This window comes from Tribolium castaneum, chromosome 6 (assembly GCF_031307605.1).
Source record: "Tribolium castaneum strain GA2 chromosome 6, icTriCast1.1, whole genome shotgun sequence".
Lineage (NCBI taxonomy): Eukaryota > Metazoa > Arthropoda > Insecta > Coleoptera > Tenebrionidae > Tribolium > Tribolium castaneum.
The window spans coordinates 5234692-5254812 of record NC_087399.1 but is presented as its reverse complement, the minus strand read 5'-3'; the positions used below and the strand labels follow the sequence as shown (position 1 = coordinate 5254812).

Genomic DNA, 20121 nt, shown 5'->3' with positions numbered 1-20121 from the left:
GATATTCCAAGGCACGACTAATAAAATATGAAAGAATATAATGCCATAATAAAATCTGCCAAATTTGCATCCTATCTAGGCTAGGCCGGAGACTTTTCAATTTATCCTCGTATATTCGGATGGATAGAGGAAATTTGCTTATATTAGAGGGTTTGTTTCGCAAGACATGTGTGGAATCTAAAACAGGAGACGGAGAAACGCCGCGTGAATCTATTAACTCCACCGTTTCACTTAGTTACTTCCGGCCTTCAAGGAACTCGTTTCACACTTTAAACCCCGGAGACCGGCTCAAACTACAGCCCTGATATTTAAATTAACCGCCAACTTTACGAACAGTCAGCGCTTTGCTCAATCTTCTATGTACAAATTTATCGCGAAGCGGGAACCAACCAACACACCGAAATTCGATCAAGCTGCTTAAACATCCTTTCTCTAAAAAAGAACTGGGAAATTGTAAACAAAACAATCCTAGATTATTATTGATCCATTTTTATTTAACTCCCTTTAAAATATGCACCATCTGAGACAACAACATTTAGAACACTTATTACAGGTTTTTTAAGCATAGGAAAGTATGGTTTTTAGATTCTTCTGTAAAGTTTGTACAATTTCTTCTATGAACTCAAAACGTCGCTCCTGTAGTGGTAATTTCAGTGTAGAATTAAGAAAATAGTTATATGGAGCAATTTCAGTTTCTAGACAGCTCCATTAAGTTTTAATTCGTTCTTAAAAGTTAACAACGCAAATAGCCCAATCAAACTCGTTTAATTTAGTCACGTGATCAGTTATTTAATTGCACGTATTTAATTGCAAATTAATTTTTTTATACTTATTGAAGCGTCATTAATTTAATCCGCTAGTTAACTGATCACGTGACCAAATTGAACCGATTTGATTGGTCCATTTGCGTTGTTAACTTTTAACAGCGCAATTAACTTCAATTGAGCTTTCTATAAACCGGTCCTAAGTGATTACTGATTAAGTAATTAGATTAGTTAATTTTTTTTGTGAATATTTTTTCTCAAACTTTTTATAATTATGCCTAAATATTATTTTTATTAACAATAAAATTTTCCGGAAGAAATTCAGAGTGAAAATGATTTTTTATTTTTGGCAATTGACGTGTTATATTGACACCAAATATGAAGAAACTACGTACTTTGACTTAGTCAGAGTATCAAAGTATCACCAAAAATTATTTTGAAATCTTTATGCAAATTTTTTTGCGAAAAGTTTTGTTTTTCAGAATGTATCCTGTTTTCACTAAATGCAAAAATACACGTTTAAATATTAAAGCGAAGCACTGCGAGCTATGTAATGTTTCGTCATGTCACATTTTATTTTTCCCAAATTACAAAAGATACGAGAAATTGCAGTCTAGATTTCAACAAACATAAATTTATTAACGCTTTAAAAATTTTACTACATTTGAAAACGTCACAGCATTTTAAATGAATTTAAATAATTGAAATTATTCAAAAATGCAATTCTTACCGCATTGATTATTAAAAGAAATGTTAGGACGTTTTAACTTACCGTATTAATCTTTTTTGCTCTTAAAAAATGAAATTAAAAACTGTAAACATATTATTTGGAAAATAACAAACTCTGCACTGGGAAGAGAATCCTAGCCATGACTTTGGGATTTAAAATGTTGGAAAAGTTTTGCCTGTTTCCTCGTCTTTAAAATGCCAAAAGGGCAAATCTTTTGTTCAACTCGTATAATTTTTTTTAATTTTAAATTAAAATTTTGCAGTTGAATCTTGTTTGCTTGCATTGTAAATACGATGAGCACGCTAAACAAGTGAAGACACCGAATCTGGGAAGAGTAGATGAATCGTGCCTCCCTACAGAATAAATATCCCTGTTTGCCTCTGGCTATTTTTAGAAGCCGTGTTTAAACAAGTTTTGCAATAAATTAAAATTTCGTCGTGTTCGTGTTTCGGGCTCAAATCTAAGGCGTTGTGTGTACAGTTCGAAGCTGTGGCAACATTTCCGAGGTATTGAGTTTGTCTGACCAGCCGCAGCCTGATTTACAAGCTAATGGAGAGCTAATGCACGTTCCAACTAGCTTTTATAAAGTCAATACTTTATTCTTTCCTTCTCTTATCGTCAAAGAGACCTGGATATGGCCACGGCTTTGTCAGACATACAACAGCCCTGACCTTACTTCGGTGAGGGTTGTTTGAAACGCACTCGGAAACTCATGTCCGAATGCTTGAAGTGCACGATTTTGAACACTTTGTTCCCTTTAGTCGCCCGTACCGACCTTATTCCGCAGGAAATCGGAATGGAATTATGAGATTTCTTGTGAGCGTTTTCAATAAGTTTGGCGGAACTCAGCTATCAGCTGTCCCCTTCTTTGGGTCATTTTCTGGTTCATTACTTATTCAGGAACGTAGTACAACATTGCCCCAAATGTTTGTTTTTCAACATTCACATTAACAGCGAAGTAATCAATGAAAAAACTGATCTACATGAATTATCAACGACTGAAAAATAAATATATCGCATGAGTGAGAAACATCGCTTATTTATTTATAACGCAACTCTGATATATGGCATAATGGAAAACTGAAACATTAATGAGAAACGCTGCTTGTCCGGCTTAATGAAAAAATGAAAATTCTCTTAATGCCATTACCTTTTGTAAATATTGTCGGAAGGTTTTGCGCACAGATGACTAAATTAACGACAATAATTTATGCATGAAACGACAATTTGTCGTTGGCCCGTGTATTTTATATTTATGAAATGTAAACAGTCGAGCCATGCAAGTACTTTAATATTCTTTTTATTTACCTCGCCGTATGAGTATTTATTCTGAGTCGTGAAATGTTATTAATCAATGCTGTGCGTCCACACTGAGAAAATAAATTTATACAAAGTCGTCAAAAGTGACGCCACATTAACATCCGTTACCAGATTAACTTTTCCGGTCGGATCGTTTTATCGCACCAAACAAATTGATAAAAGTAGTTTATTCCTTGTATGGGGCAGTCCTTGTAACAACTTTTATTGTGAAAAAGTAATTATAAAAAAAGTTGCTCAGCCCTGTAGCATTATTTGCTAATTTCATCAGTCTAAACAACCGTGAAATGTAATCGGATCAAAATTTTAATAAGTAACGCTGTTGTTAAACAAAACATTCAATAAACTAACACTGTTATTAGAATTTATCCTGGCGCAAAACAACCTACTGCGTAATTAACACAGTTCGTCAGTTTAATTTGGTTACAACTACCTTAATTTGTACACTTAAGCAAACCACCTTGTTTGTTTATTGACTTGTGCGAATTAACTAGCTTAATTTAGCTTTACAATAACTGAAATTTATATCTTTTGCCTCTAATGAACAGACTGAAACAAAATTACGACGAAAGCGCACACAAAACTGTTTTTCAGCTCTGGCATACTTGACCTACGAAAGAGCGCCTTGTTTCAGGTCTATTTTAAATTTTTAAACTTTGATGAGTGTCGGGCTTGACGGCTGTATATTTAGCTTTATAACTTGTTCCATTTGTGCCACTCTTGTCATAGACCATTTACCAGTATGACTTTAATATTACAATTTCTTGAATTTCAAACTTCCTCCAACAAACAAACATGTAAAACTTCGAAGTTTTAAGTTGGTTTTATGCCATGTGTACTGTACGTTGTTTTATATACATATACATCAGCTTAATGCCTTAAATTGTGTATTTATAAACCGGGGCTTCGGTCCAGTCCATAAGCCGAGCAAACCGAAGGATTAGTCGTAAACGTCCTCGCTAACCTTGAAAAGTTTTAAGACTCCTGGGCGGTTGTTTGGGCTCAGAGCGGTTCAAAAAATGGAAGTTTCCGTTCTTACAAAATTAATAAAGTCAAATTGATTCGGTTTTTAATTAAACCGGTGCACCGCAAACACAAAATCGATTAGCAATCCCATCGGACAAGCCGAGCCGAATGATTTAGAAAGATATTACATGAATTTATGGACTATTACTTACGGTAGAAACACGCGTTCCAATCAATTTATTAAGCGTACATTGTACATCAGGCCGTGCTGTACATTAAATTCGTACCAATAAATTGGAATCTGTTTAATTTAAATCATGCACGGTATCGGGCTTTCTATTTTCCGGTCATAACTGCTGGTGTTGCTCTTTGTCGATGCGGTCGCGTCATGCACATTATATTCACACACTCCAAGAATAATATCTGAAGCGTTGGCAGGAAAGTTGACTGCTGCAGGCGACGTTTTATATCAATATTATAAAACTCACGAGGGTTGGAGTAATCAGTGATCGCTATGTTGTGTTTGCTTTTCATAAAATTTTACGTGGGAGACTAAAAACCGGTATTTGCCGGTACAGGCTCTGAAAAGAAATTAATAGCTTTTCAAAGATTTTAACTGTTCAAGCAAAAGCCCACTAAATATTCATTTCTAGTGGTTGGGTAATTTTTTTTAAGCGAACCAAAATTCAATCAATTCAGTTTTATTAACAAATGTTTCAACTGAATACTTCAAAGTTAACATTTTGTAAAATTAGTTGGGCTCATACACAAAAACAGAATTTCGAAATTGGGGAAATATTTAATTAAACTATATATTCGTAATACACTGGTACATAAAACACAAATAGTGTAATTAAAATAAGCCGAAATAAATCAATGTCATTCAATTAGTTTTCAAATGTGTAGGATTAATGATGATTATAATAACGTCATTTCATTGAAACACAATATTGACAACAATTATTTCATGAAATGGGTAAAATAGTGGTAAAAACTGTACAGAATTGCGAAAGATTATTCCAGAACACTCTGGGCGAAATATTTTGCTTTTAATATAATCTTTTTGTCGCCATCAACGTTCAATTTATTACTTTCAGTCCTGACAGTGCTTTCAAAGCGGATCTTCAATGCACAGAAATTCGAACAATTGTCACTTTCTGTCGTCGACGACTTTAATGAAAATCGCAGTCTTGAGAATTAATCCAATGGTAATGCTCAACTTTTCAAAATGGAATCAATAGAGTGGCTGAAAGGCGGAAGAATTGTTCTTTTATCTAAACTGTTTTTATAAAAAATACCGCAAAACTACGCATAAATAACGAGGCAAAATGTAAAAATTTGACCCAAAAGCAGGATTTACATTTTTCGTAGCTCATCATAAATCAAAACTTCATAACAATAGCTGCGTTAAAACTGAAATAATAAACCTGCATCGGTTTAGAGTTACTGCAAACAAATCGGGTTTATCCCAAAAGTTTCTAAAACATCGAGCCAAATATTTAAATGTGGTACTTGACCATATTTCTGTTTTTAAGCGCGGTCTTGAGCACAAACATTGTTCGAAGGTAATTGGCGAAGTAAGGACATTCAGCGCGAAACGAGGTCAACGTCGCTCGTCAAAGCTATAAGATCTGAAAATCCACCTACAATTTGCGCCAGAACACTTTGTTTTTACTGGTCTCAAGTATGTAATTCTTATAATCACTGGGAGGTTTTGCTGCCCTGCAGCGGCAATTACACCTTTTAACTTTTGAATAGCTTTGGAATATAAAAGTTTAGAATGTGTTGTTAAAACTGGAAAAAATTGGAGCGTCGTTTGAGAGCTCTAGCCCGGCGCATCCACCAAAAACCTAACGGTTCAGCCCATCGATTTATCCTGTTACACGTTGATCCTCGCCGACTTTTCTGCTAAATAAAGTATGGTTTCTCGTTGAGAGAAAAAAGCATTTCTTGCGCAAAGCCCATGGAAAATTCAGCGAACTGCTGTAATATCAACAGTAAATAAAGGCGAAGAATGCCGATGCAGGAAGCAGACATTAGACAATAAATCAGAGCGGTTATACTCGAGAGACACGGAGGCGTATTACCGAACCTCCGGGGAGCTCGGTTTCACTCTATGTCGTGTCCACTAACACAATTTAGAAGTGAAGGTATCGATTATACCTTAAACCAAAGTCGAGATGGGAATTTATAGAACTTTTCTCACCACTCGGACCATTAAAAATTTAACCGACAACAAAAACAACTCCGGAAGGGAGAAAACAACAATTTGGCGTGTCAATTAAGGGGAGATGCTGGGTTATTAATCGCCAGTCCGTGTTTTATCTTATTAGGGAAATTTTAAGACGATCTGGCCCATTTTATTTCGAGGAGCTAATTTATATTGATTGCAGCGAATATTGTGAAATATGAGGTAATAAACATGCGAAGCTAATAATAATTTATTATTAGCATCAGGCGAATTTGTAACGGAGCATCGTAAACATATCACAATAATTCCGTGTTTTCGGCCGGTCAATACTGTTATCTATCACGCCTCGGACCGGCAAATTACAAAAATGCAACCCTTAACACCTTCCACTTCCCATTCTTGTTGCGCCAATTAGAACGTCTCCCTCAGGACAAACGCTCATTCGAGATTAATTAGCGGAATCGCTTGGAAACGAGATAATTGATGAGAAGTGCCACCAGTTCGGACCCTCGCATATTAAATGATATTTTGAGCCGACTCTAGTACTGTTTTCTTATTTTATTGTTAAATTCGTTATAAAGTGGCAACCTAATTAAAATTATCATTTGGAGTTTGGGGCAAAATCGCGGTGATTTATAGTTTTCCGGATAATAACCCGAACCAAATTGAAATATTTATGAAGCAGCAACGCGTGGAAGATTATCAACCTCGGAGATGCGATATTTGCGAAACCCAAATAAGCAAAAAACGCGTTGGTCACACAAAAAGCATATTTAAGCGTTTGAAAAAGCACTCATTTCCCCCAGAGTTCAGCATTTGCATTTGACGTAATTTTTCAGTAGCGTCCACCGTGAAATCCACTAACCTCATGTCAACTGGATTTATAAAATATTCCCTTTGAACTTGCACCACCAAGTTTTATTTATTTATGGTAAGCTTTTGTTCTTGCCGAGGTCTTTGCAATTACGGCCGTTTTTGAAGGGCGTACTCGTCACATATCCTCCGGCATTCGAAGAAAGTGTATGTAGGAGGCTTGCTTCTTTATTATTGGGCGAATTTTAAGTCGGCAAAGCGCTTTCATGCAAAGAAACCACTCGGGGGGTTATTAATTAAAAATGCCACAAACACGAAACCGGCTTAGAGAGGTCCCGCGTGTTTGCCTCTGATGCCTACTTCCATTGTAATCAATATTGCCAAAGGATGAATATTTTTAAATTAAACGATTACACAGCGACTGTTTTGGTTTCGATTTACCAGGAACTAGCTAAACAGTTTTTAATTGGAAAAAATGCATTTTTCCGTTGGAAATTAATTCGCTAGATTGTGGGTTTATTTACGGAAAAAGGAAACATTTTGAAAAAGCTTTCATTTAAACTTGTAATCGCTAAAAACGACATTGCTAAAGCAAACAATTGGGTTTATGAAGCCGAATTAATTTAATCTTATTTTACAAAGCTGGGGATTAGTGCGCAAATCGTCAACAAATTTCGCATTAAATTTGATAGCTTCTGGTATAAATTAATTTTGGTGTTTGCACACGTCTACATTATTAAAATTAAAAAATTTCTGCACTCTAATAACATTCGTCAATACGATAATACGGCTGTTCCAGATTACTTCGGTAAATTTTAAATTAATCTCGTAATTGGACGCAAAATGGACTGCATTATTAATTCAGCGCACTTACATTAAACTTGACAAAGTTGCGAGATTTCATCTTGCATATTTTTCAAGGCTGTAAAATATTTACGTCCCTAAAGAGGGAAATCCGCAGCCGGTTTCGTCACTGACAAGCACAAAATATTAATTAATCACCTCCTGAATGTCTGAACGAATATTTTTTACCAGACTTGAGATGACGAAAGAGTTTGAATTTTTAAGTCGCGTGTGTTGGCAGGTAATTTCATTTCGTCCAAATTGACGATCATATTTTTCATAAAGCAAGAGGTAGGCAGTGGATGCAAAATTTATAATACTTTTTAAGACACTTGAAGTAAAACGAGCTTTCACGATACAAATTTCGCAAAAATACAGAAATGAACTGACAAAAAACGCGGCCACTTTGGTAAGCTTATTGCAAACAAAAACTTGAATAAAATATCTGTATCAGCAAAACTAACTTTTGTAAATAATTTCCATAAACTAGTAAAACAGGAAAATCCACTCCGATGCATCACATGTTGTAACAAAGTCTGAACATTTGCCTGTTAAATTAGTCATTAGGACTTCATATGCGTCGGTGTCAAAAAGTCACAAATTCAAACACACAAATTTGGTAAACATCAAATAATCATCAGGCGGTCTAATATATGCATCTAGTGTTGGACAATGATCCATTAAAACCAGTTATTGCAATTTTATAGAAATTAAAATTTGACACTTTTACAATTTTACAAGAAAGTTATCGAAAATAGAACTGCATTTAAACTTAATTCCTTATTTTATTGGTTTACGACAGTTCGTGTATCGGTTGTTATTAAACTGGAGAAGATATTTAGCGAAGTTGGGTGTTAGTACAATGTAATAAAAATATTAATGGTTCCAAAAGCACGCCTCAAGTGGAACGAATCAGATTAGAACGTGACAATAGACCACTATGGCGCAGATATTCAGACTGTTCTTTTGATAATTGCGAAAAAATATGATTACGAATTATTAGAACACGACCAGCAAGGCAAGGGCAGAAATGCCGTCTCAATAGTACGAGCGAACCGCAAGAAAGCAATAGTCAATTTCATATCATCACGGAAATGGAGAAATTACAAAAAAGCCATGAGTATCACAATATTAGTTTTCATCCTTTCATGGCTGGTCCGTTCGACTCAACAAGAGTACAAAGTGTTACAAGATTGTAGACGTGACTTGATGACAAAACGAGTTTGATATGTTTCACCCACATGGTTCCTTTCCTTCATTTATAAATATGTATGACAGGCCAAATGTAGCCGGGACACAAAGGACCTAACATAAATAAATTCTTCATTGCATTATACTCGTGAAGCTCTTGAAAGGGAGAACTGACGTGATGTCCTTACTTCATTTATAAATAAAACTTTCACGAGCGAATTTTTCTTTTTGTTACGGAATGCTGCGGAATTCCAGGAGAACATAATAAGATCATGCCAGGAATTGTGTTTCATGTAGAAATATAGAAATTAATAAATAACATGCATTTTTGGTCGACTGTTCCATTTGTGGACTCTTGACTGGACTAATGAGTAAAAGAGAAATTCGAGTTTTGTGTCAAATTATTTAAATGCAGCTTTTTCCGAGTGAACTATCACGTCCGAGTAGTTCACGCTCAGCGTTCCTTTGTATGCATTTTTTCATTGCCAGCTTTGTAGTTTCTGTCAATAAATCATCGGAATATGGCAAAGGGTTGTTTTTGAGCAGGAATTTAAATAAATAGCGAGTCTACAAAGAGTGACAAGATGAATGGAACGAGATGCAGGAAGCCGGTTTATAGGTGAAAATAACGAAGGCAGTTTTGATTCCTTTGTCTGCCCTTAACTGGGAAAATATCGCCGCAGGTCGCAGATCTTAATCTTTTTAATCATTTCTTCTCATTAGTGTGTAATGAGGGGGATGATGATATATTTAGATAAAATTTTGTAGCGTCTGGTAAAAAGGCCCCAGATTTATTACCGCTTCCGTTCTTTTGCGTCGCTTTGAACGTGATTCCTTTTTTCAGACCTCCCTAGAATATTTTAATTATTTCAGGCGCGGTCCTAACCGTAATGAAAAAAATGGATACGGGAATGCACCACTAATGGGTTTCATCGATTCGATAACGAGGCGGACGGACCCAAACGCTTTCTTTGAATATAACGAAAGTAATAAAGTTCATTTGCAGGAATATTAATTTCTCTAAGCTATTCAGAAATGAACTTTCCTCACATTATTTCGCTGACGCTTTGATGCCCCACTTTTAAGAAATTATTTCCCCTGCTTTATTCTAGCTCAAAAATCATCATTCGTAATTTTGAGACTTTGAAACACACATGTGTACAAGAGAGCTAAACGCGGTTTTATGGAGCTAATTTAGGAGTATTTATATTTGCAAATGGCACCGTAAGCTAAACATTAACAACATTACTGTAAACTGCATAAAGCTGAAGCTAGTAATCAAAATAGTCACTAATTAGTTCAGCTCGCGTGTAAAATGTAGCTGAAGTTTCGAGGCAGAGATCAAGATACCAGGTGTTCACATGTAGGGAGTGGTCGGGTGAAATGAACAAACATGGACATTATAGAGCAACTCATGACTCAATAATCATGAAAGGTCAGTGTTTTATTATCGATGCGTTTGCGATTGATTTGTTAATGATAGTGTTGAGAAAAACACGTCAATTAAAGCTGTGCGCAAATTCAGCAAAAAATCCAGCTTTGGAACAAAAATTACAAGCAAACAACGGGCGTTTGAGGAGATATTATTAGCATCATGAGCCAATTAAGAACACTGTGTGAAAAAGTCCCCGTAATGAGACTTGAAATTTGATTAAGCTCTAAATACAGTTTCACAAAGATGAAAAATGCGCAATGCTAATAAATTTTTAAGTGCAATATTCTACATTGTTTCTAATTTGGGAAAGTAGGGCTTTTATTCCAAACGTTTACGATTATCCTCAAAATTTTGTCCATCCAATATTGTAGGACATGGCAATACGACGTTGATGTAGCTACTTTAGAACAAGCAGACGCGGAAAAATTTTATTGGATCGTTGAGATAAGAACGCCAAATATCACTCTGATGCCATCTTTATAGAAATGTTGTCAAAATTCACACATGGAAACGCTTTCATATTGTTAATTTTAGCAAGTTAACTTTCACGACCTCTTAATCTCGGTCTTTATTTTGATTTTATTTGGCTAAAAAGTTCGTAAATTTTTGATTACAAAGTGCAGTTTATTGCGCAGTTTCTACCAACCGTATTACAGAGAGCGCATATTTTTACATAATGTAAGAGTCAAAAATGTTTTAAGCGTTTACTCAGAAAACAGGATTTTGTATGAAAATGCAAAACAGCAGTGTTCCTTAAACTCTGATGATTGCATTCTTCACGAAATATTTAATCAAACAATTTCTATCCAAAAAATTGCGCTTTTAATGAGGGATTCCGAGTTTCCCTACATTTTATATTATTATGCAACAGAACGATTTGATACCAAATAGGACATCTACAAAGTTTCTTTACTATTCTCTTGAAATATTTATCCGACTGAAATTGGACGTAAATTATAGCAATCTGTTCCAATCTTTATGTTTTTCGACAGCTAAATTGAGGCTAAAAAAGTAATGCCGATTCTATTCTACTGCGAGTAGAAGATTGAATTATCCCTGAAAAACTCCTAAAATTGCGCTTTATTTTAAAATAGAACACATCTAAGAATGTCCCTAAAAACGAGACATCTCTCTTATTATTTGCTAAATGCGAACTACTTTAACATATTTCAAAATACAATTTAATTTTAATTTTGCTGCTTCAATTAACTACTTTCTGTATTTGAACATTTTATTTACTTTTAAATACGTAGCTCCGTATAATAAATATAAAACACAAATTCGCAACGAGAATATCGGACAGAATAAACGTAAAACTCAATTACAAGGGTTCGGACCAAACTAAACATAAAGAAAATAGCGGAACTTTCACAAATGCCGAAAAAGCCATGTTTCTCCGTAAACTTTATTGTAACAACAAACTGTTGATAATTTAAGATAACCTTGTAAGAGAAATGTATAAATTCTTCCCATAGTTTGGTGATTCCAATTAGAGTGGAAAAAATGTAGTTATTGATTCTTTAGGAAAGTTTAATAAATCGAATCAGTATGTGGAAATATCCCACGAGGCAGCGTAGAGAATTCAAAGCAATACTGGAATAGGAGCGTGACCATCGGAATGATTAAATAATGGACGTTAGGTTATTTCATTAGGAAAGCAAACATGACAGCAATTCCAACGACCCTTCTTACCAGTAATGAAAAATATGGTGGAAATATGGCACAGACTGGAAACACTCATCATTTACGGACACTCACATTCCTCTTTAATTATCAACACTCGACTTTCCTTACATGCAAACCATTCTGCGAGGAATAGACAGGTCTGATTGATTTGAAATTAGAGCACGCCACCGAACGCACGTGTTCTCCCGTGTGATGAGTGATGACGCGATGTTCCGACGTCGGCGTCCCGACGCTGCAAACTGACGTCGAAAACTGAAACTTTGTCGACGCGAATCCGCTCGCCAAGAATTTGTGACATGCGCCACTTGATACGGTTTTCCCACAATGTTTGCGCTTTATTTAAGTTGGATAAATGTTGCTTGTGTTTTTCTAATGCAAATTCAGAAGTGAGAAATGATGTCGAGATGGAAATTTACACTGGTTGCCTTTTGAACTAAGGAATCTTAGCGGAAATGGGCTGCGCTGTTTACAATTAATAAAGCGTCCGTTGATAATAGCAAACGCAACAAAGTGAATTAATTCACGACCGCAGAGTGCACAAAAATCATTATTTATTTCGTGCAGCTAAGAGCGCTTTAATGAGAACTCTTCACTCTCTAACTGGAAGATGTTGCATTTTTCCAATTTTAGACAAGGGCAAATAACATCGATACGGAGTGGCCGCGCTCTAGCCATAAAATGGGTGCGGAGCCTTTCGTATAAACTGAAACAAGTTTGGGCAAGTTTCAGCCGCTAGATCCGCGCTAAAATATTACATGGGGGCGTTAAAGGATGTCAACTTCTTTAAAATTTACGAAGAGATCGATACTCTCAACAGATGCATCGCGAAGCACAAAAAGTTTCGGGGACAGATGTAAAATTAAAACGCTACAAAAATTATTGTCGTATTTTGGACCGGACCATAAAGCTCCATCGAGGAAAGATAGGCGGTCTCGGGAGGGCAACTTCTGGAGCTGAAGTATTCTTTACGATTTTTCAACATAACTTTTTAAAATTGGTTGCTAACAACTCTTGATGGAAAGTTTTCAGACGATAAGTTTGCAGAAAGTAAATAAGAGCCGCCTCTACTGAGGTTAAGCCGACGTCGTGACGAATAACTACAGTAGAACCTCTCAACAACGGACCCTTAATTGTCCGTTGTGGAGAGGTGTCCGCTAATAGGAGGTGGACATTTTAATATAGGTTTTGTTACGTTTCTACGTGTCCGTTATTCGGAGGTTATTATAAGTATATTTTTCAATATTTCTGAGGACGTTGTTTTTTCGCAAATGCGTTTGTTTTAGTGTTTTTGTATCCAATTTAGCAAAATTGAAGTTTTCTTTATGGTCCAGCCTGGCGTAACCCACACCGCGTCTATAAATTCGTCCGTGCGGTGACGAATGTCTATTTTTGTGCAAATACAATCCCGTTAGGGGGTTTTCGCTGCCGACTTTTCCTTTGAATGTAAAAATTTATTACCGGGATCTGGTAGAAAACACATCGTGAGTGAATAACTCGTACAGGTGCCTCCGCAAGGATGGCAGAGAGAAATGAGTGGATTGAAAGAAACAAACGGCCGCGTGTCAGACATGCATCAAAATAAACTTACCGACAGTCCGGGAAAAAGAATTTTTTTCACGGTTTATGGAAAGTTTAATTTGAATTCGGACGGTGTTGGGGGCAGATCGATCGGTATGCGAGGAGTTTCTACAGTTTTTGCTTTAAAGGAAGGATGCTAAAGTCTACAGTGTCAAAGGGAATATATCGGAAACAAGATACCATAAGTCATTGCGAGCACGTCTCCGCTAATGGGACAATTCGATACCACGGGGCGCTTTTTGTATCTTAAGATGAAAGAACGAAACACTTTTTTCAAGTGACTACAGTTCGGAAACAAAGCTTATTTCGCGTTACGGAATCTCAGTTTGCAAATGCCGCAATTACAACAATAGCAACAATATTTCAAGCAGCACTTGAAGCTGAAACCCAGCAAAACTCACTTTTAAGAGTCTTCAAATAAACCATTCGACATAAACTTTGCAAAGAGGATTGCAACCATTGGCCGAATTGCTAAGTAGAATTTAATTCGTGACAACAAATAAGTTGGCTTGCTGCTCTTCGTGTCATAATTATACAAAAAATTGTAAGTATAAAATTACCATACTTTAGCAGTAACATTAAAGTCGTTGCATGTATTAACAGGGACAAAGAGTCAGTTCTCTAAGTGCTTTACTACTAGAATATACAGTTATATTAAATTGTAGCGGTTGTTGAACAACAACGCAATAAAGAGAAACAGCACTGTGGCAAAAACACAATACAATAAGCACGATTTGAAGTAGGTTTTAATCATTTTTCATTCGGCAAACAAAACAAACTACGCAATAAAACGACCGTTGTCCCTTGGTTCATATTCTTAAGTTTAATTATGACTTTAGCGAAAATCAGTTGCTACTTTTAAATTCTTGAAGTTTTTTATCAAACCCACTTGAAAAACTTTTACAACAAAATTGTGCATAGAACCGTAAGGACTTGTGCCAAGGTTTGTAATTTCTTGTGATGTGGAATAGCGCTATCATGTGTGAATAATACCACTTTTCTTCACTGCTACTGAAAAATGAACGCTAAATTTGAACACCGCGATAAGTCTGCAGCGTAAGCTGAAAACGACATGTACTTGAAATAACACGCTGTAATATGTTCTGCTATATTAGACCATTTTTTGCGAACTATTATAGCAATGAACTTAAAAACACTGCAGGGTTTAGGGAGAAAATTAGAATTTGTATGAACCAAATAATTCGCTCTATAAATAAACCGGCAAATTGTACATTCAGCAGGATTTGAGTTAATTAAAAAGCGTTGCAATGTAACGAGGAACAAACAAATTAACTGGGCGCCTGGGCGCGCTACTTATTGAAAACTTGATAAAAATAGCAGCACTCGTATTAATTTCGATAAAGGAAGCGCCTGTTTTCCGCTTGAACATAACGCAGTTATTTTGAAAATTTCAGCAACGGGATTTTCCACGCGTGGCTGCTGGAACCAGACATGCAAAATGTAAAAACAGTCATTGCCATTTAGCGATTTTCGTGATGAATAATAAATTTCATTTGGCAGAGTGCGTCACTATCGCGTCTCGAATAAACTAAATAATTTTCTTCAGACACCTCCATTAATAATTCACTTGTGAGTGCGCTGCACGGTATTATTTATTGACGAAGTATGAATATGGTTGACGAAACAATAGCCGAAATGTGGGTTACACTGAACGGTTCGATAATTGGGTCCGTACCGTGATGAAAATGATTACCTCAGAATTAGCAGAGTAATTTCAGTCATTATTAAGATTATAATCGTTTCATACACAACACAATTACTTTAATTATGAAAACCATTAGACGTTGCACAATAGTTGAAAAGCATTTACTGTTGAATTACTAGAAAACAAAGCCTTTTGTGCAAAGGTACACAGCGGCCGAATTTGGCAAACTAATTCGAAAAATTGCCCGGAATGGAGCTTTCAAAAATGCAATTACGCACCAACGTTCCATATTTATTAAGGGACAAATCAGCACTCTTTCAGCTCCTAACTTGCTGATTTAATTTTAATTGAAAATCAAATACATTCGCGTGACATTCTTATTTGGAACGGAACTCGACAAAAAAGGTTAATTCTTGTCGCCGCAGTAACGATTTTTCTCACATTCGTCGCATTCCTCCGTTTAATTCAGCTACGGAAAATCATAATTTGTGGCGAGATTATGACATATTCACTTGAACAATGGACCGAAGTTGGAATCGAAAAAGTTGAGCGGGATGTAATTGTGGGAGAAACTAGTTATTGAAAAACCATTCCGTGAGATAACAGTCATATAGACTCGACATCAGCTAAAAGGATACTCGTGTCATTGCATTATCTATTTACCGTCTATGGAATATCGATGGAGAAAAACGCAGGAATTAAAGGCGGGTTTCAGGGATTGTGCAGTGTTATAATTTAATTTAATGATGCGTGGTGTGCTTGAAATTTGTGAATGGCCAAATAACAGCTTTGAGTAATTGCACGGGTAATAAATCTTTCCACCGTCTAGCAAATATCGAATGCATTTTTCGATCTATTTGTAATTACGGAACGGTTTAAGCTTTCTTTTTGACAAAAGCGTAAGCTGATCCAAAATTGGATGTGACCAAGTCGCGCACAAAAGCTGACCCATTTAATATGGTTAACACTGAATCTGAGAGACGGTCATACATATTCAGTTCATTGATAGCGGATGCCTCCCCCCATAAGCTTTTCAATATGCCGCGTGTATCGACGTGAAATTTGATTAAGATGTCGCTGGTTTGGAAAGGTAAACGACAGATGCCACAAAACGAGCAAACTTTTCGTATTAATGTGGATTTTATCAGACATTGTCTTGGGGCGAATAATGGGGCAATTTCCGACTCATGGATGTTGATTCAATAAACTAGTGAAAGGACTCCGAAACCCGCCAGTGACATATTTATACGTTTTTAAGTTGACAGCTTAATAGACCTATTATATTGTCGGTGGACGCATAATAATTATAATAACCCCTTGTTTGTAAAAATAAGTTTTAACTGTGTTTACCACAACTTGCATGTCGAAGTGTATCACGTGATGGCGGCTTTGGCTGCCTTCACGCCACCGCTCGAAAGCTTATAAATTTTAAAATTATGCAAAAAAGGCAAGCAGTCGATTAAAAACTAACAAACTGTTTATGGTTCGGCTCATAAGATTATTAATCCACACAATCATGCGACGAAAAACTGAATGATTACCCCTGGTTCTAACTTTTGGACCAGCTGCTCGGTCTCAGGTAAATGGAAACTTCAGCCGACAATAAAATAACTTCGCGACTGAGTGTCGGCTCTGATAACTTTGAACAACTCTCAGCCCTCGAGTGTATTTCATTTAAATAAGTCGTAATCAATCTAAAACACTCTGTCGAATTTAATAAAAAACTGCAAATGTTGGGGAATTTCAGCAATGTAAATTACAAAAATCTTATTACTCTCTGGGATTCTTCCACTTGACAACCGCTTGTGGAGATGCATCCTGGTATTTCTAGTAGAGATTTAATTTTCTTGTTCTCCAGATCCGCACGAATCGAATAATTCCAGCCGAATGCGAATAAAAACGCTGGTTATAGAATAAACACCGTGGTTTATTTATGTAAAAATTTAACAGGACTTGTTTGCTTTAAAATCGAATATTTACGCCTATCTGGGCCCAAATTGAAAGCTGGGTGCATGTTCCGTACCGTAATCACATGGCTTGTTTACATATATTCAAATGGACGACATGTTTATATTATTTCACAGCTGATAAGAATGATTTGTGCATTTGCACTCAGATTCCCCGTGCTTTATAATTGATGCAATTCGTGCTCACTTCACATTTATCAAATTGCCATTAAATGTTTTCATTAGACGCTGGTGCTTGAAAAAGCTTAATTGGACCACAAAACAGTTGGTTAGGTACCCACTCTACCACTTATTTCATTTTTCTTGGAAACACAATTCAACAAAAGTTATTGTTTACGGTAACCTTGTCAGAAACAAGACACCTTGGAGGGTTTTGCAAAATTAATTCTTCTGTCAGAATTAAACAAGATATTTTGTTTACTTTTGGAGGAACGAACAGTTTTGGGTGTAGGTGGTGGCTTTTGCGGCACAGGGTAATGCTCAGTTCCTGTACGAAGTATTTATTTCCATTTTCCAAACACAACCAACATTTTAAAGTTGAAGTGCAATTTTTACTTTATTTAACTCACGGAAGGTAAAAATAAAAATGGATAAATTCTTTCGCCAATCAGTATGGTGAATATTTCAGACGCGGTTTTTTAATTAGTTTCGAGGCACTCATGCAGCAGGAAAAAATTAAGAACAGCCAACATTTGCAAACAAGTTTGCGCAAAAACGCCTTATGAATAGTTAATGTATTTGCAATTCCTTGCTGTAAATAGTAACTAAATTGAAGAAAGAAGCGTTTTACGAAACTAGACAAAGCAAAAATTGGTATTCACGTGCAGCTTGGAAGTACTTTTTAAAACTTTATTTTAGTTAAAGCGGACTTTCATGATGTGCATGTTGAATTTATTATAAAAATTTAGTGTGGCTGAGAGCTCCAAAAATTGCCACTACACTCGGATGAATTATTAAGGGTTTTTGTTCTGCAAAGTTAAGAATTCAGCTGGCTTAAGCTCAATTACACCAGCAATTATGCGAAAGGTCTCTAATCCGTCCCTGCAATAATAGAATACTAAATTCAGCGAAATCATAAATCAGCGCAAGGATGAAGGCCCTAATGTTATAGCAATATCGGGCCTCGCGTGAATTATTTATTAGCACTTCCACTGCTGGCTTCAGCTACTATTCCATTATTCTTGGCGAGGATTATAATTTTTTGATTCCTTTGCTAAACCATCCCCGGCATGTCTGTGCCGCTTGTTCGTACCAACTTCCGGTGCTCATTTAAAATTGTTAGTTGGCGTTTAGCAAATAGCTCCCAACAAGGCATTTCCTGCATCATAACGAAAACGGGAATTGTTACCGAAATAGTTTATACTTTCACGTCGAGCCGCTGAACATTATAAATTACACGTCGTCCCGAAACCCGAAACAATGGTTAAAACCGTATTATCGTCTCGTATTTTGGAAATACGACCAGTGGTTCACCTCATTACATGATAATTAGCCACCAGCTGCTCTGGTCAGCGCGTCCTACATTCGACCCCGTAATGCTGTTTACAACGAGACACCGACACATTCAAACAGCACGTCAAAAAGCTCCACTGGCCCAAAGGCACGTCTATTACCCATCGAGATTGACTCGACATGTTGTAAAACAAGACCTAATTTGTTGTTAGTAAAATGCGGCGGATAATGGAGGGTACGGAGCTTAAACCCACTCGTTTTGTTTTGACTGAAATCTGTAAAAACTACACATACATAAATCATATCGGACAACTGAAATGTAAATTTTTGCTCATATGTTTGGAAAAATAAATTTCATAATGCGAGCAACTATTAAAATCTGCAGCGTCTGGCTAATGGACACAAAGGATACGCTTAGATGCAACATTTTATATTTTATCATAAAGCAAACAAAAATAATTACAGGGTCAGCATTTTAATTAAATATAAACAACGAGAATAACCATCGAGCGAAAGAAAAGACAAATGGGACTATCAACTTCGAAATAAAATAAAGGAGAATTGCTCATCTTTCATTTATTTCCAGCACTTTATTTCCAATTAAATTTTAACGAATACGGACAAAAAATAAAGGGAACACGTCTAAACATTTAGCAATATCAGTAGAATATGTTTTATAATAAAACTTTCAAAACGAATTTTTTACACATTTTAAGTATTCAGATTGCACCACTTCTTTCACAATAATTGGCTAAATATTTTTTTTATAATTTAAGAAGTAAGTCATCTAAGGATTCAACGCTAAAGTTTAAAGTTATGTTTCACTCTTACGTTCATCTCTTTTTCTCTCAAAACAAAAGGTATTTTCTCTTTATTAGGATGTGCTCTTACGTTTAATATTTGGCGCTTTTACATACGTTTACCTTTTGCCGCATTATTTTCTTATTTCCGTCAGCTTTTTGCTCCGCTTTTCGTTTGTACGTCTATGTATTCTCTCAATCTCTTATTTTTGTTTACCTTACCTTTTCTACACTTTTTTTCATAGAAAAATTGTTGCCGTGATCCGGGTTCGAACCCCCGACCTCCCCCGTCGTAAGTGGCGCTTATACCACTGAGCCACCAGGCCCCAGGTACTGACCGTCTTTGGCAGATATTTTAACACAAACTTTTTAAATAAATCAACTTTACAAACTATATAATTGCCATAATTCACCTAAAACGCAAATATATTTAGTTCAAAAGTCGGCGAATTAGCTCGAGAAAACATTTTCTTCCACTTTTTTTCAATTTAATTCTTCAATTTTTCACCAGATTTCATCAAAAAATACCGGACGTATAAGTTGACTCTACAATTTTTTTACTTTTTTGTGACTTTAAGCACGTTTTTGATCGAAAATAAACATAATTTCTCTAAAAATCACCAAATTTGTGTATTTTCTAGTCATAAATAGTAAACGTGCGCAAATCCTACTGGATTCGCAGTGACCATAATTTTTATTAACAATGTTTTTTGGGACTAATT

At 35.9% G+C, this 20121-nt stretch overlaps 1 protein-coding gene across 3 annotated transcripts in view; it reads right to left on the bottom strand.

The window, feature by feature from the left end:
* LOC664222 (uncharacterized) overlaps window positions 1-12205 on the bottom strand; it is a 64909-nt gene extending 52704 nt beyond the window's left edge. For all 3 annotated transcript variants that reach the window (XM_008198646.3, XM_008198647.3, XM_015982802.2), the window contains exon 1: window positions 11943-12205. In XM_008198646.3, the coding sequence (XP_008196868.1) occupies window positions 11943-11994 (52 nt within the window). In that variant the 5' untranslated portion in view covers window positions 11995-12205. The remainder of the gene's footprint in view (window positions 1-11942) is intronic.
* Window positions 12206-20121: the final 7916 nt, after the last annotated feature.